Consider the following 15,830-nt stretch of genomic DNA (forward strand, 5'->3'; position numbering starts at 1 on the left):
TCATTGTGCTCAGTTCCAGGTGTTCCAGCTCCAGGAACTTGTGTGCTAGGAAATTAGATAGCATTTTAAAAGTTAAGAAGCAAATAAGAGAAAAAGAGATGTGCTGTGATATTTGTAGCATGGCCACTCCAATTAATTTTGTTTTAGCAACAGTTTTTGCAACAACCTATCAGGATGCCAAGCAATAAAATGGAATTGTTATTTCAGACCATCAATTGCACTGTGCACAGTGAAAAAAACATATTCCTATTTAGAGGAACATCCCGATGTTCAAAGGCACTGAACAGCCAGAAACACCTATTGAAATTAGAGCTAGTCAGTGCTCAGAAGCAAAGCTAAGTAATATTTAACATCAAATTTTTGCATTGAACGAGGCATCTAATTTCAGCATCCAAGATGTTTAATACAGTATTAACCTCCAAACTCTGGGATTTAAGTTCGGTTTGTTCATAGTGTGATGTTCATAGAGTGACTTCACCCCCATCTTTACCAGGCAGTTTTTCACACCACCATCTGCACGGTGCAGCATGCTGGGCAGGCTTCTGGGCTAATGCAGCAGGGCTCCTGAAAATCAGAAATGAAACCAGGCAGAGCACAGGAGCGTTCTGTGCAAAAACCTTCCCGTACTGTACACTCATTGCATCTGCCAGTGCCATTCATCTTCCACAATCATAACCACCATCAAATACAATGGGAGAAAACTAAGGACAAAACAGAAGCCACCAGCCAAGCAAGGTGAAGGCAGCTAACTGGGACACTGAGCAGTTCTGAACAGGGACACCCACAGCGATTACCATAAATACTTATGGTCTCTCTCTGTCTGAAGCCTAATGGCTGATATGACCGATGAATATTCATTGCCATAAATCTGTAACATTAAATAAGGACTCCTGGCCATGGAATGTGTGGTCTTCTCTAACAGAAATGGAGCTGGCATCCACCTCCAGTTGCTTCATCACAACTCACTTCTTTGTTAACTAGAAGCGGTATCTGCATGTGCCAGAGGAACTGTTACCTGTATCCCTGCTTCCAGCTCCCCAGAACACCCACCTCAGAAAGGACAAGTAGGAATCAGCCAAAAGCACAATATGCATGGGAGCATGGAGGAGGATTCAGGCACTATGCAATCTCCGGAGCTTCCACCACTGCTCCAGAGGAAAGGCAGGAGTGACACCCTACTAACACTGCAACCTCAAAAGCCTCTAGGAAGAGAGTAAATATCATACAGCTCCTCCTGCCAGTATATCTGACCGTTCATTCCTTTGAGTGGACAGGGATACCACTGAAGTATACACATCCTTCTACCTCTGATGGTCAACATACATCTATTAAGTATATAGCTGCTCTCCTCACATGTTCAGTACTTATGCATCCTCCTGTGCCTTGCAGAACAAGGATTCTAGATTAACAAAGCCCAGCTTGCAGTGGTTAAGGTTTAAATATACCTCAAGTCATGTACCTCAGTTGAAACGTTTTCCAAACCCTTACTGCAGAGGAAAAATGTAAAAAAAAGCACCACTACTTTTAATGCCAACTTTTTATTTCTTTTTCTGAAGATGACTGCAAAAGAGTAAGTCCTAAATTATAGCAGCCATCTTCCATCTTAAGCTGTTTAAGAAACCATGACTTGTAGCAAATGCAGAAAGGTGCTAGGAAAATCCAGAAACTAAGGTCCTGATGTGGCAAAAAAAGTGTAAGCATGCTTGCGAACTCATTAGGGGTTCCTTGGTGCAAGTAAGGGATGATGACACAAAGACCACTTTCCCTCCATTCAGGACACAATCTGGTTTAACCTAACATACATTAAGGTCAAATGTTTCTACCAGTGTAAAAAGAAGCGGAACCATTTTCCTGATCCAGGACTATACTCGTGAGGCTGGAACCCAGACTTGCATTTCTGTAAGCACATGAAAAAACAGCAGGTGCGAGCAGAGACTGTGGCACATTTCCACTGGTGCCTTAATATGTTCTGACCAAGGCTGGACTCTACAGGCACACAGAAATGTCCATCGGAACCTCACTACTCCACTCTGCCAGGAATACAAGAACTTATACATAACTGGAGGCAAATTTATCAACTTCAAGATCTGAAGCCCTACCTGAGCCCTACTGCAACTGGTTTAACATCTATTCACTGTATTGCCTACTGAGGAGAATGAGAATCCAGACAGCAGGTTCCTGGTACTGTACAGTAGAGTACAGTAGATACAGGTAGGGCTATGCCAGAGTAATAAAGCTTGGCCATAGGTAGGAATGTTAATGTTTAACTTTGTAAAACTAAAATAAGTATTTTGTCAGCCTCTCATTGAATCTTGCTTAAAGAACTGTTTATAACTCCATGTATCTACTGCTCATAAATCTTCCATAGTGAAGAAAAGCAGGGCAAGTAATAAAATACCTGCCTTTGTAAACAGAGGGATAAAATGAAATACTAGCTGAGGAAAGCTCTGAACAACTGGGAGTTATTTATTTATTCACCACTCTGTAATATGTGGAGGGTGATGTGGCCATTCATTCTGCGGCACCACCAGGTATACTGTGTTCTGCGCTAGCTAGGCATGCTTTTTGGAAGAACTCTAACAGTTCTAAATTTAAATCTAACATTTGCATAGCAAGGACACATCTGTCTGCAATGGGCAAACTTTGGATTTTCTTTAGGCTAATTGATCCACTCTGCCCTCCTGCACACTCTTGCAGGTCAGTTAGTTGACAGAAGATACACCTTCGGTGAAGAATATTATATGACACATACTGTCAATTCTCAAAACAGTTAATACTATGCCTTTACAACATGGGAATATATGACTTCTATACCCCCTGTAAGCATGGTCAGAAGCTATATGCACTTGAATGTAAAGTTATGTGAAATTTATCCTTTTTATCTCACATTTTCCATGGGGTTTTCCACTCATTTTTTTTTTTTCCTTGCTTCTTCGTTTTAAAGTTCCTCTTGATTTTTTCTACAATTTTAAGTGATCACAACTGTTGTACTGGCCCTCAAAAGAATAATGCGTTTTGGCTCCTATGCAGTATCACTTTCTTTAGCCTCTGTCTTTCTTATTCCTATATGTCCTACATCTTACTTCTTTATATCTTTTTTCTTTGTTCTTCCCATTTTTGTGTCTCATTTATTTTATCACAATATTTCTCTTTCCATTTTCATTTTTCACCAGACTATGAAAAAAAGTTTGCAAGAACTTTAGTTTTACAATGTACTAATGCTATTTTAGGGATGCTTTAGAAAAAACTCTGAACTGATGAAATTTTTTGTAAACCTCTGTTCTCTCTGCAGGAACATTTTTATGTCCTGTCATTATAATGTTGCATAATCAGCAGCCAGAGAACATCACGTGGACATGGATGAATTCTGCCTGCAGCGGTGGGCTGCATGGAGGGCTCAGACTGACGTTACAGCACTTGTCACATGTCTCTTCTATCCAACAATCTGGAAGAACCTTGCAGGAATTCACTTTCCCACAGAAACAGGGTATCATTAATGTCAGAACAGGAACATTTCTTAAAGAAAAATCTGGAGAAGGTTCAGATGAAAGGGCAACAGTTTATAATACATCCAGATGAAGACATTTTTCTCCTCATTCTGCTGCATTACAATAGCAAAGCCTTCCTCCCCGTGGCACGTATTGACAGCTTGCCTCCCAATTTACTCCATGCCAAATGAACAAGTAAGACAAATCAGAACTGGACCTGGCAGCTTGTTAGAGTAGCACACAAGCAGTAGCTTAAAATGTCAGCTATATTCAGCAGTGGAGGGAGCAGTGGCTTTCCACAGAAACAACTCTGTTGGAAAAGATTAAAGGAAACCTAACAGAACAGCAAGGAAGATCTTGGTCTACAATCTAATTGGCTTAATTACACTACTGTAGGCTGCTTTACCCTTCTGACCTGCAGGTGATCATACATATAAGAAATACGCCATAGCCCATCATGGTCTTCAACGCATCACAGCATAACTGTTCTTCCTTCACTACTGAATGGGACAAGACCCATAATGTAGGTTGGTAACGAGATGGTACAATACATGCTCCTTTACCTGCTGCTCAACCAGTAGCATCCAGGGCTGTCTCCACTAACAGCGTGCACCTTCCATGAACCCTTGAGAGGCATCATTTCTTCTGATGCCCAAAAGAAATGTATCTTCTAAGTTCAAATTACTTAAGAGAGACATCTGTATTACACAAAAAGGTCTGGATTCATCCTGCCTAACTGAAAATGGAAATGTCATCCCACAGACCTCACATTTATGAAGAACAGAGACATCTCCGGATTGCAATTCAGATCTTAGAAGAGCTGAATCACTCCCTGGAGATTATTCTTTCTCTCCCAAGGACTATAAAAGGAACCTAGGGCAACTCAGCACAGAGTTACACAGGATGGACTTCAGTGTGACTGCTTACAGTAATAACAAGTGACCATATCTAAATCCATCAAGTCTTACGAACTCCCTTCTTGAGAAATACATAACAATGAAAAACAGAGGCAGGTAGTCTTACATATAGGTTCTTCATTGCTAACAAAAAAAAAAAAAGTTATGTTTTAAAAGAATTGCTTAATATTCTTTCTCTTCCTTTTGTAGCTTAAACAAAAATATAAAGCTATACATTACTGTGGCAAACACAGTAATACAGGACAAAAGAGAGAACACATTTAAATGTAGGAAAAAGCAAAAACCATTACGGAAAATAACTGAACAGTTATAATTAATTCACACAAGGCCTTAAAAACAGATACTGATTCAACTAATACATAACATTCTCAGAAAAAAGGCAAAGCAATGGTTACATCCCATTGTCCAAGCTACAGCTCGTTGGAATGTTTTTTGATAGAACTGGAAGACTTCTGCTCATATTCTTCCTAAAGTCTCCTTAATCCCCAACAGACCCTCCAAACCCTACCTGAGGTCCAGTACTTAGAAGGTGCAATGTGAAATTCCCTCTCAGAAAAGTCTTGCCTCCTTTCCATAAACAACCAAGCTTAAAAGTGCATTTAAAAGCATTCCAGAATAATCTCTACTGAATGTATGACAATTCAAAGCCAGTTTATCTGTTTCTCTCCATTTCAGCGGATCAGGACTGTATGGCTTATCTTATGTTCAGAACGTGGGAAAAATACGTAGCTATATTAATAAAATTATAATCCTAACGGCACTGAACACAACTTTTTCAGTTCTTCATTTTTTATAGGATGATTACTTATGGTAGAGTAAGAAGTCAAGATACTGTGTTCCTCCCTTTCTAACAAATACAGTATTTTTTGCCTTTACCCATCCCCTCCGAAAGATAACTCCTCTGGATTTTTGTTCTTTTACAGTTAGGGCAAGACAAATTAATTATTTTCAAATTTTCTTCCACAACCCCAAAATCTGGTGGTTGTCACATATAAGAGATGAGTCAATGAAAAAGACTGTATTCATCCGACAGTTTGTCACTGGAGTAGAAACTCACAAGAGCTATACAGCTGACAGAAACTAGGCATTAAGAGTCTAGTGACAGTCAGAAATTATTGGGAAAACCTGAACTTCTTATTTTTACAAGTTAATAACAAATACTTCCTGTTTTCTTTAACTACGACCACAGTGCCAGATTTTCTTTTGCTATATGTATTATTTTCATCAATTCTAATGAAAACCACAGTAAGTACTGCAGTAAAGTGATTAGCCTTGGAGAAAACATCCCGTTTTAGAAAAAGCCACAGTAATTTTGATTTCAGTGGAAATTGTTCTATAGCTTCCTTCCATCTCTCGAGGGACTCTGAGAACTCTGAACACTGAAAAGGCTATAAATATCAATTAGATATGCATATTTAGACTTTTCTGCACCTAATATGAAGTAAGCAATGGACTGCTTTAAAGCACAATATGGCTTTCCATTCGCAAACAGGGACACAAAGCAAGACTCCATTCCAGAGATGTACCATAAAGGCAACACATGATGGGGCATATTCTTAGAACTGAACAAACTTTTTGTCTTCTGGCTACTTTTTAGAGATACTGGATAGAAAAAACAAACAATAAAGAACCTTCATTTTAATCAGCTTCTATTAACTCTCTAGACTTCATATCTTGAGAGTTAAAGTCAAATTAAAGTAGGTTTTACCTCCTCCCAATAAAAACATGCAACAAATAGGCTTATTCTGGTAGCTCTGCATTTCAAGATTTAGCAGCTTTGGCACGTACAGCATTTTATATTCTCCACAACACATCTTGGCTCATCCAGAAGCCATCATACCAGTTTAAGAGTAACTTGAAACATATGGCTACTCTGAGATGAAAATAAGTGTAGTATTTTGGTTTTCTTGTTACTTCGTTCCTGGGAATACAGCATTCACTGTGTAATCCCACGGTGGCAATATTGCACACTACAGCACTATTTAATCTGAAAAATTATTTCCTGTTTTGTGTAATTACTAAGTTTTTTCTGCTGCCTTCATCCTGGATCCTTTAGGGCTAGGGCTGAACAAGAAGCTGCTGGGATGAGCAAGAGAGGCAGATGACACCCTCAGCTTAATGCATTTGACACAGGAAAATTCATCATTGCTGAAATAACTTCCCTCCTTCGAAATCCTATTAGACTTCTTGTCACAATTCACATACCCTTGACAGGTCTAACTGTGAGCGACGGTCAAAATTAGACCCAAACTTTAAATAAATTCTGCATCAGAAAAAAGGGCTACCTGCACAGACACCATTGGTAATTGAAGGTGACAAATTAACTCCACAAGAAGAAGTAGCTTGATGTCAGAATCTTACCACTGTAAAAATAATCATCACAGTTTTGCTTTTCAACAGAAAAATGCCCATTTCCACGCCCATTCCTTGTCAAGATAGATTTTATATTTTAAAAAATCATATAAATTTCAACACAAACTTTTTAATTCTGTGACGTTCATGTTAGGTATTTCCTTTTCCAATCAGTACCACATTTTCTTTTACTAAGAGCAAAAGGGGACAAGTCGATTTCAAATGGAGCATCACTGGAAAAAAAGTATTTTGGGTGTCAAAGGTATAGTGAGGCACCAACACATGCTGGTATGTTGCATCAGTAAATTATTTTTATTACGTTTAAAATACTTGGAAACAGTAAAAAATACTTAGCAAGGAAACACATATTAATTTCAGGTATTACAGAGTTTCTAGAAGGTGCAAGGAAGATTGATGTGGAAAAATCCACTGATAATTGACTCTTTTTAAAGGCAGTCAGTAACAAATACTGGGAAAGCACGTGTGAAGAACTGCAGAGATACAGATTGCTGTGGAGGTTGATCCCAGCTGGAGCCAAGCACCCAACCAGCTGCTTGCTCCCTCCGTCCCCAACAGGACATGATAGAAAAGAGGAAGAATGAAAATGAGAAAACTTGCCAGTAGAAATAAAGACAGGGAAATCCTTTACCAAGTACTGCTGCAGGCAAAACAGCTTCAATTTGGGGACACTTAATTTATTGTCATTTAGCTTAACTATTTAAGTAATGATTAACATACTGGGAAATCAGCAAAAATGACAAATAATTATACACTCAGGAAAAAAACCCAAACAAACACATCTCTCTCTCTCTTCCCAGCCTCAACTTATTCCAGACGCCTCTCCTTCCCCCTTCCTGGTCTCCACTCCCCTGATTATCACCACAGGTCATACTCAGCCCCTTAGGTAAGGTAACAGGTGGTGCAGGAAGGGTCGGAGCATAGCGGTTTGTCTCAGCCATGCTCTGCTTCCTATTCTCTTCCACCGCTCCTTCCTTCTTGTTTTAGGCTTCTGCTCCAGCACAGATCCTCCATGGGCCACAGGCCCTTTGGCGGTGCACCTGCTCCAGCACGCGCTCATCTCTGGGCCACAGCCCCTTTGCTGTGGAGCACCTCCTTCTCCTCTGGCCTTGTTCTTCCCTCTGGTTCCTCTGTATTCCTTCTCTCATTCTTTTTGCCCTTTCTCAAACAGGTTTTGCTGTTGGCTCATGGGCTCAGCTGTGTCCTGCAGTGGGTTCGCTGTGGAACTGGCTGGGACCTGCTGTGCTGAACACAGGGCAGCTCCTGGCCCCTTGTCACAGAGCCAAAGCCCCCCTCTACCAAAACTTTGGCATGGTCACTATACAACTGCCAAGTGTAAGAAACAGACTAATGGTTTTAAACATTTGGAATAAGGCTGTTGTAATTTTAAGTAGGAAGAATGGAGTGTAGTTTTAATATACATGCTGCACTGTCAACAATGTGAAATATTTAACTTAGCAAAAGCAGTGCAAAAGAAAGATCTTACAAGATGTAATAAAAATAATTAAATGGGAAAAGATTAAAATGCATTTCCTAAGATTTCTCAAATTAAGCACTGATGCAAGACATCCCCAAAGCTGCAGCTTGGCACAACATTATTCTCCACAACTTACTGTCAGTGGCTACACATCCACTCTTTTCAAAAAGAGCAGAACTGGATCTTCAGTATTTAAAGAAAGGCAGTGGTGGAAAGTTTGCACTGGCAGTGTCACATCCTTTAAAAATAGTCACAAAATTCAGCATCCAATGGACTCGAGAATATGTGCACAAAAAAAGTTATTTATCTGCAACCAACTGCTCACGACTGGAGTAGTGGATTTCTCAGAAAGCATTGATTAATATAGAATCGCTTATTATATTGACATTTAACAGGAGAAAGATCAGTATTTTTTCCCTGAAGATACGGTTTCTAAAAGTTTTTCCAGTTTAGATTTCTACTGATAAAATTTGTTCAAAAAGAGAGATGTTACACCATTTGTTATTCCATCATTAAAACCTTCCTACATAGTGCTATTTCTTAGCTTTATCTTTATAGTTATTTTGTTTAATACATAGTTAATAGCAGAAGAATATATCTGGACACATGTAGTTTATGGTTTTGGTCACCTGTTTCTCAGGATCTGTTTAGGATAATTGTAAAGTTTTGAGAAACGGGTTCTAAAAAAAAAAAAAGTTTTCCCAGTCAGGTCTTCTTTTGCGCCTCCCTATTCCAATTTTATCTTCCAGCTTCCAATTACTATGCTCACCTAGAAGGGGAGGGAAAAGTCCAACAAAGCTTCTGTTATGCAAGTCTCGGCACATCATGGTGTACTCAAACGGGCTGAAGTGGCCACAGACCTCCAGGCTCCCTGGGGTAGGTCTTTCAGGCAGCTTATTTTACTGGCTTCTTGCGGAGTTCAAAGCCCGTATGAGTTACTGCTGCACACAGCATTTGTATACAGCACTTCACGGTGTTTTGGAGAAGATCAAAGGATGGCAAAACGCACTGATTTTTAAACTCTTCCTGATATTTATTGCAAGTGAAACAAAGAATGATTGTGGGAAACTTTTCCTGCAATAACCTAATCATCCAATAATGTGATACAGTGAAGCTGTATTCTGTTTGACAGTACTTGAAATGAGTTACCAAAGGCATGAAAGCAAATGTTAAAACATGCCAAAGTATTGTTTGAAAATGGCAACAGAAGAGTTCAGAACTAGAGCTACTTTAGCAATAAAGCAAACTCCAGAGAATTTCAGTGGTCAAGTGATTTTCATTCTTACAAACTTGCAAATAGTTTCTCCCATAGAACCAGTCTTAATAACATACCTGCTGCTTATCTTTCCCACACACACCTGTATCTAACAATCTCAAACCTGAAGTAGATGCTGATAACACTCTATTGCAGAACATAAATCTTTAACACACTTCAGATACCAATCCAGGATGCTCTTGGGCCCAGTAAATCCCTACACCCATAGTGTGCTTCAACAGTGCACGGTTTTCTACACAGTTTCCCAAAGGCCAGAGTGCCTCAGGCCAGCTGCAGGAGAGGAGATAGACACGGATCCACCACCACTTGGCATTGCACATCCAACTGGACAACTCAGGCAAGGCCTTTCAAGGACTTTCAAACTAACAGAGGTTTAAGTTCTGATCAGAGACATACTGGGGATATGCTGGCAGGCTACAACGTACATTACAGCATGTTCTTAGTTCTTTGTTGCTCAGCATCAGTGGCTCCTCCTCTGCCTGGCTCGGCTAATAACACGGTACCAAACATACTTATAAAATCCTGCAGCACAGCTGGACTGAGAAGTATGTTTAAGAACAATGATCTGATCCCAATTTCTCACCACATTCAGCAGTAGGCTCCTGGAGTTTCTTTCATCATCTACTGTCAGTGACTTCAAAACTAAAGAGCTGCTGATATAAATATATGCCTTACACGCAGAGTTACAACTTCAAGAACAAGTGGCATCACTGCTTGTTCTGGATAGGAGAATAACACCATGACAGCACAACAGTGCTGACCAACCTCAACCGCAGACACACAAACAAGGCTGTTGCCTTGGTTTAACCCCAGTCGGTAACCAATCCCCACGCAGCCGCTCGCTCACTGCCCCTCACCCAGAGGGATGGGGAGGAGAATCAGAAAGGAATGTAAAACTCAGGGGTTGGGAGAAGAACAATTTAATAACCGAAATAAAACTTTAAAAAAAACCCACATTAATAACAGTCCTAATGAAAGTGAGGGAGAAGGGGGGAGAAATGAAATCCAAAGGGAAGAGAGAAAAGAAAACAAGTGATGCACAATACAATTGCTCACCACCCACTAACCGATGCCCAGCTAGCTCCCGAGCAACGATCCACAGGCCCCGGCCAACCCACCCCACTCTCCCTAGTTCATATACCGAGCATAGCATCCCATGGTATGGAATACCTCTTTGGCTAGTTCAGGTCAGCTGGCCTGGCTGTGTCCCCTCCCAATTTTTTGTGCACCCCCAGCCCTCTTGCTGGCAAGGACTGAGGAACTGAAAAGTCCCTGACTTAGTATAAACATGAGGCAACAACAACTGAAACCATCAGTGTGCTATCAACATTGCTCTCACACCACATCCAAAACACAGCACTGCACCAGCTACTGAGAGGAAAATTAACTCTATCCCAGCTGAAACCAGGACTGCTATAAAACTTGCACAGTGACAAACATATGTGTCCAGAAAGCTCAGTGATACATTATGCCAGCCAGGACCAGGTAGATCTGCAAAATTCCAACTTTTTTCCATCAGTGACAGGAAGGTTTAAGGACTTACCTCCAAGATAAATCCTCCTTCTTACCTTTCCTCTGCCGGGAGGTCAGCTCTACCACAAGTTCCAGCTGGGAATGCAGCAAGGCCATCAGCTCCTTCCTAAGGGCTTTATCAAGTAATGAGCCCAGCCCTACTTATTCCAGATACGTGGCACCTTTGTTACAACAATCAGTTCACACATAGATGTGCTTAAAACACCAGAGAACATAAAATGCATCCAAGGCGCACACATACGCAAGCTTGGCTTTGCTGAGGTAGAGGATGACAGCATAAATCTAAAAACATTTTCAGCTTCTCTTTGAAGAGAAACTTCCTTTCCTGGCTAGCGCTATTTGTTCAGTGCAGAAGAGTCACTGAGTTTAAAAGCAGGATGACTCATACTTGTTTAGAGGTTTATAAATTACCTGCAGTTAAGGAAGATGTTAGGAAAAAATGTCAGGAAGGTTTAAATACTGTTCTTTGAAGGTGCAGGGAAGTGATAGCTAATGTATTAACTTCTGAGAGCAGCTAGTTGAGCATTAAAATCAAAGTGACTTGGCTTTTCCCTTCATCATTTTATCAATGTACACCACTTGCTAACAAAGACCTTTTAAATATAAAGCAGATAGTTTTATAAAGAAACGTGGACTGTTCAAACAAATAGAAAACCTGATCTGGTTTGTCTTGACATTACACTTGCAAAAATGGCACCTCAAGCACTGCCATTTTAGAGCAAAGACACAACTATGGCTGACAGGACTATGGGATTGACAAAATTATGCCCAAATTACCCAGAGGAAGGTTGTTTCTTAGTCCCCTCAGCATAATTAGAGGAGCACAATTTATCTACCACGCACAGTGATACATTCATTAATGTCTTTGGTTCCTCTACTTAACTTGCTTGGGTACCAAGAGCAGAAGAAGAAAGTTGCATCATACCATCCACTACCAGCCACTCCTGGTCTCTGCTGGTCTGCACTCGGCACAGTCCCAACAACCCGCAGGAGATAAAACAAAGAGATAAATAATTTTTTATGCTATGTGGAAGCGATCATTCTTTCTACTCACTGGATAGTCTCGCTGAGGCTTACTCTAAACCTTCTTTTCCTATCCCCTAGAAAAGGAGGCAAAGCAAAGCAAATGCACAGCACACCCCAAGATAAACCTCCTCCCGCCAACCCTCCATAAAAGCCGAATGAAGACAAACTAATCATACCATAATTAGTTACAATTTGCACAGTTTTGTCATTATAAGAAAAATAACTTTTCCTTAAGATTAAAGGGACTGGAAAGCACTACATAAAACCTTTCCTGACTTTTTCTTCTCAGGGGAATTTTTGCAAAGCTTTCTTACAGTACTTCATGCAAAGATCTGATTATGTATTTCAACTTATTTTCTCTGTAATTAGTTTAAAAGCTGGGTCATATGCATATTTAAGCTACATTAATTTGAGCAAATCTTCTACAGGGATACACTATATATGAGTTAGAATTTGGGGCGCTGAACTCGGTATGCCCACTGGTTTAAATAGGACTAAACAACCTTGGAGAATGAACAACTGCAAACCAGATTCTAGTCCTCTCTACTCCAAAGCACCCAAGAATGCATGGATTTGCTCAGATTTATAAAAGGTCTAAAGGGCATGTTCTCTGCATAGCAATCTATGTCACACATGAAGATGTGGTTAAATATTCACCTTTCAAGCAGCACCAGCTATTTAAAGGAGTTTTTTTTCTCTGCTGCTGAGATGTGCTAATTCACCACAGAGCTCTCATAGTCTGTGTTACATGAATTTGTCTTCCTTTCCACTGAAAGGAAGATCACAAACACCGTATCTTTCAGTTGGGGGGACAGCAAAATTTTGAACTACTTTAATTCATAACGAGTATTTTTCTAAAAGGAACACTTCCTGACCAACCCAGCTGGTAGTTGATAGCTGGTCATTACGTAGTGCCCACCATACAACGAGCTGGCCATCTCCTTTAGCTTCCACTTGAATCGTCTGCCCCATGACCAAAATAAAAATTTGCAAGACTGATTAGCCTTCCTGAACACCATACCAGTGGTGGAGATGGCAGAGGCACACACTCCCACAATGCTGATTTTATTTAGGATTCAGAGACAGGGTTAAGAATTTTCTCTAATTCACCATCATGGAAAATTGCACACAGAAATCATTTTGTTTTGCTCTGAATTTGAGACAGTATACTACAGAGCTGCATGATAACTGGTATTCCTACCTCTTAAAAAAGAAATACCTGTGATGGGAGATTCTGCTTGTTGCATAGCATAATCAAGGGATTTAGATTTTTGGTTGTTTTTTTTCTTCTTAAGTTAAAGTATTTCATTACTACAGCAAGACGAGTGGTGTTAATATCCTAAAATTTTACAATCTTCTGTCATTGTGTTTGAGCAAGAGATAATTATATTACTGGCATGTTTGATAAATCTTTTCCTTCATGAAGCCTGACTTGAAATATTGGCCATAAATTTTCCCTTGATCACCTTATGAAGTCATCCCTGTAGACTAGTGGATTATGCTGGTTTACCACACTTCTTGTTCTGCTTTAATAAAATACACTAGTCTAACACTATTAATGCACTACTTGGTTTGTTATTTTCAAGATTTAATCTTTAAAAGAAGATCAAAGCCACATGTTCAATAATGTTGCAAACCTAGAATCTGACAGCAAGTCTTCTACCCAAAAATCTCTCAACCTAACATGCTTTTAAAATGGAACTGTTTATTCCACAAATCTACTGACATCTGAAATCAAGGCATTTCAAATCATGTGTCCATTTTAATAAATGGGCAGCAATCTCTCTGCTGTTGGCAACTGTCAAAAATAAAAGATTTGTATATACTAAAATGAGCTTAAATCAGATGATGGCTGACTGAAACAGCAATGCTAGAAAGACAAAAACAAAAGAAAATTGGGGGAAGGTTTTTGCACTTGTAATAGAAGAGGAGCAATTAATTGCAACCTGTTTCTACTAGCAGAAATGTGGACAATCTGCAGAGATGACAAAATCTAATCCAAGATAAAAATCTAATCTAAAAATGAGAATATAAACCAGGGCTAGCAGTATTTTACATTTAAATAACACCTTTAACTAATAATTTGCATTTCTATTGATACCGACTCATACCTTATCTGTAGCAGATGTATGAACATAATATTGATACTGTTATTAAATTCTTTGCTTGTATCTCTATTTTCCAGAACTGTGCTTTAAGTAATATTGCAGAGAAGTATTTCTCCTTAACACCCAGCCATAAGATGAGGCTCTTTTAGTTTCAACAAACTAGTTAATTTGCTGGAAGACATTTCATTATAGTCAGCCTCTCTCTAATGAGGTCAGCTGTCAGGTCCTCCATCCATGCTTACTTTAGGTTTTTTATAAATTAGGACAGGTATTTTTTTCTTCCCACACAAGAAGTCCAATGACATGCATCTTGCCTGTTACACATACAACTAACACACACGTACCTGTTCCTTAGTATTTTCTCAGTACAACATGCATCAGATTTTATAAAAATCACAACTAATCTGCCTTTTAGAGAGCCTTGTCATCACTGAAGTTTTTTTATCATCTTTGCCATAAGGCAAGAAAGAAATATCCCAACCTTACACTTCAAAGCTGAGATCCAAGTCAGATTTAGGCCTAAAATGCAATACAGGCAAAACCTTTGCTTGAGCCTGTTCCTGTCTGATATCCAGACTACACAGGTTCAACAAAACTCATGCACAGCTGAGGGCTCTGTGCGAGCTTCAGAAGTGCAGCAGGAACAGATCTGAGCAGCAAGCTCATGCACAGCTGCAGATCATAGAATCATTTAGGTTGGAAAGGACCTTGCTGACCATCAAGGCCAACTGTAAACCTAACACTGCCAACTCCACCACTAAACCATGTCCCTAAGTGCCACATCTACACATCTTCTAGATACTCCCAGGGATGGTGACTCAACCACTTCCCTAGGCAGCCAGTTCCAATATTTGGCCACCCTTTGGTGAAAAAACCTTTTTCTTAATATGTAATCTAAACCTCCCCTGGCACAACCGAAGGCCATTTCGTCTTGTCCTATTGATACTAAGAACAGCAGCATCCCGACCCCCTTGCTTTCTAACCTCACCGAAGTTGGAGGCTAGGTGTGGCTGGATAAGGAGTCCGATATAATAACACTCAATAACAGCAGACTGTTACTAGGTAAGGTATTCTTTATTGCAGCGCTGGGGTAGCACCAGGGATAGTTCTACCATAAGCACACCCCCCAGTCTGGCAAACTTTTAAAGACTATATATCATGAAGTTATACGTAGTCGTAAAATTTCTGAGAACTCATTCACATATACACAAGATTTCCTGGAACTCATTAACATATGCAAATATCTGGTCCACATGCACAGTCATCTTTCGTGGTGGTCTTCGGGGTCTTCAGATGAAGGCTTGTAGTCTTCTTCACTATGCCCGCTGATTGACATTTACTTCTGCACAAACTCAGTTCTGGGATCAGTAGACCCTATCCTTCAAGGCCATTCTGTTGTAACTTTCATCTCTGTGGGCCTGTGCATCCCTTCTCAAGATTGAGCTGTCTACCATGAGATTATCCAGGTGTCCCCTTAACTTACTCCCACTCCTTATCTTACAACCATCTGGAGCCTCTTTTGTTCAACTAAATACCTAAGGTATTTACAAAATCTCCCTTGGTTTTGGAGCTCTAACCCTTTCACTATTGCCTGTTACTTGGGAGAAGAGGCTGACACCCACCTTGCTACAACCT

The 15,830-nt window shown here is 40.0% G+C and overlaps 1 protein-coding gene across 5 annotated transcripts in view; it reads right to left on the bottom strand.

Moving 5' to 3' along the window:
- OXR1 (oxidation resistance 1) overlaps window positions 1-15,830 on the bottom strand; it is a 290,254-nt gene that overhangs the window by 159,962 nt on the left and 114,462 nt on the right. For 3 of the 5 annotated variants that reach the window (XM_055799408.1, XM_055799406.1, XM_055799404.1), the window contains exon 1: window positions 11,072-11,172. The exons of the other annotated variants lie outside the window; for them this stretch is intronic. In XM_055799408.1, the coding sequence (XP_055655383.1) occupies window positions 11,072-11,157 (86 nt within the window). In that variant the 5' untranslated portion in view covers window positions 11,158-11,172. Of the gene's footprint in view, window positions 1-11,071; window positions 11,173-15,830 lie in introns of those variants that run through there. 5 annotated transcript variants of the gene reach the window in all.

The sequence above is a fragment of the Falco peregrinus genome, chromosome 3 (genome assembly GCF_023634155.1).
Source record: "Falco peregrinus isolate bFalPer1 chromosome 3, bFalPer1.pri, whole genome shotgun sequence".
Classification (NCBI taxonomy): Eukaryota; Metazoa; Chordata; class Aves; order Falconiformes; family Falconidae; genus Falco; species Falco peregrinus.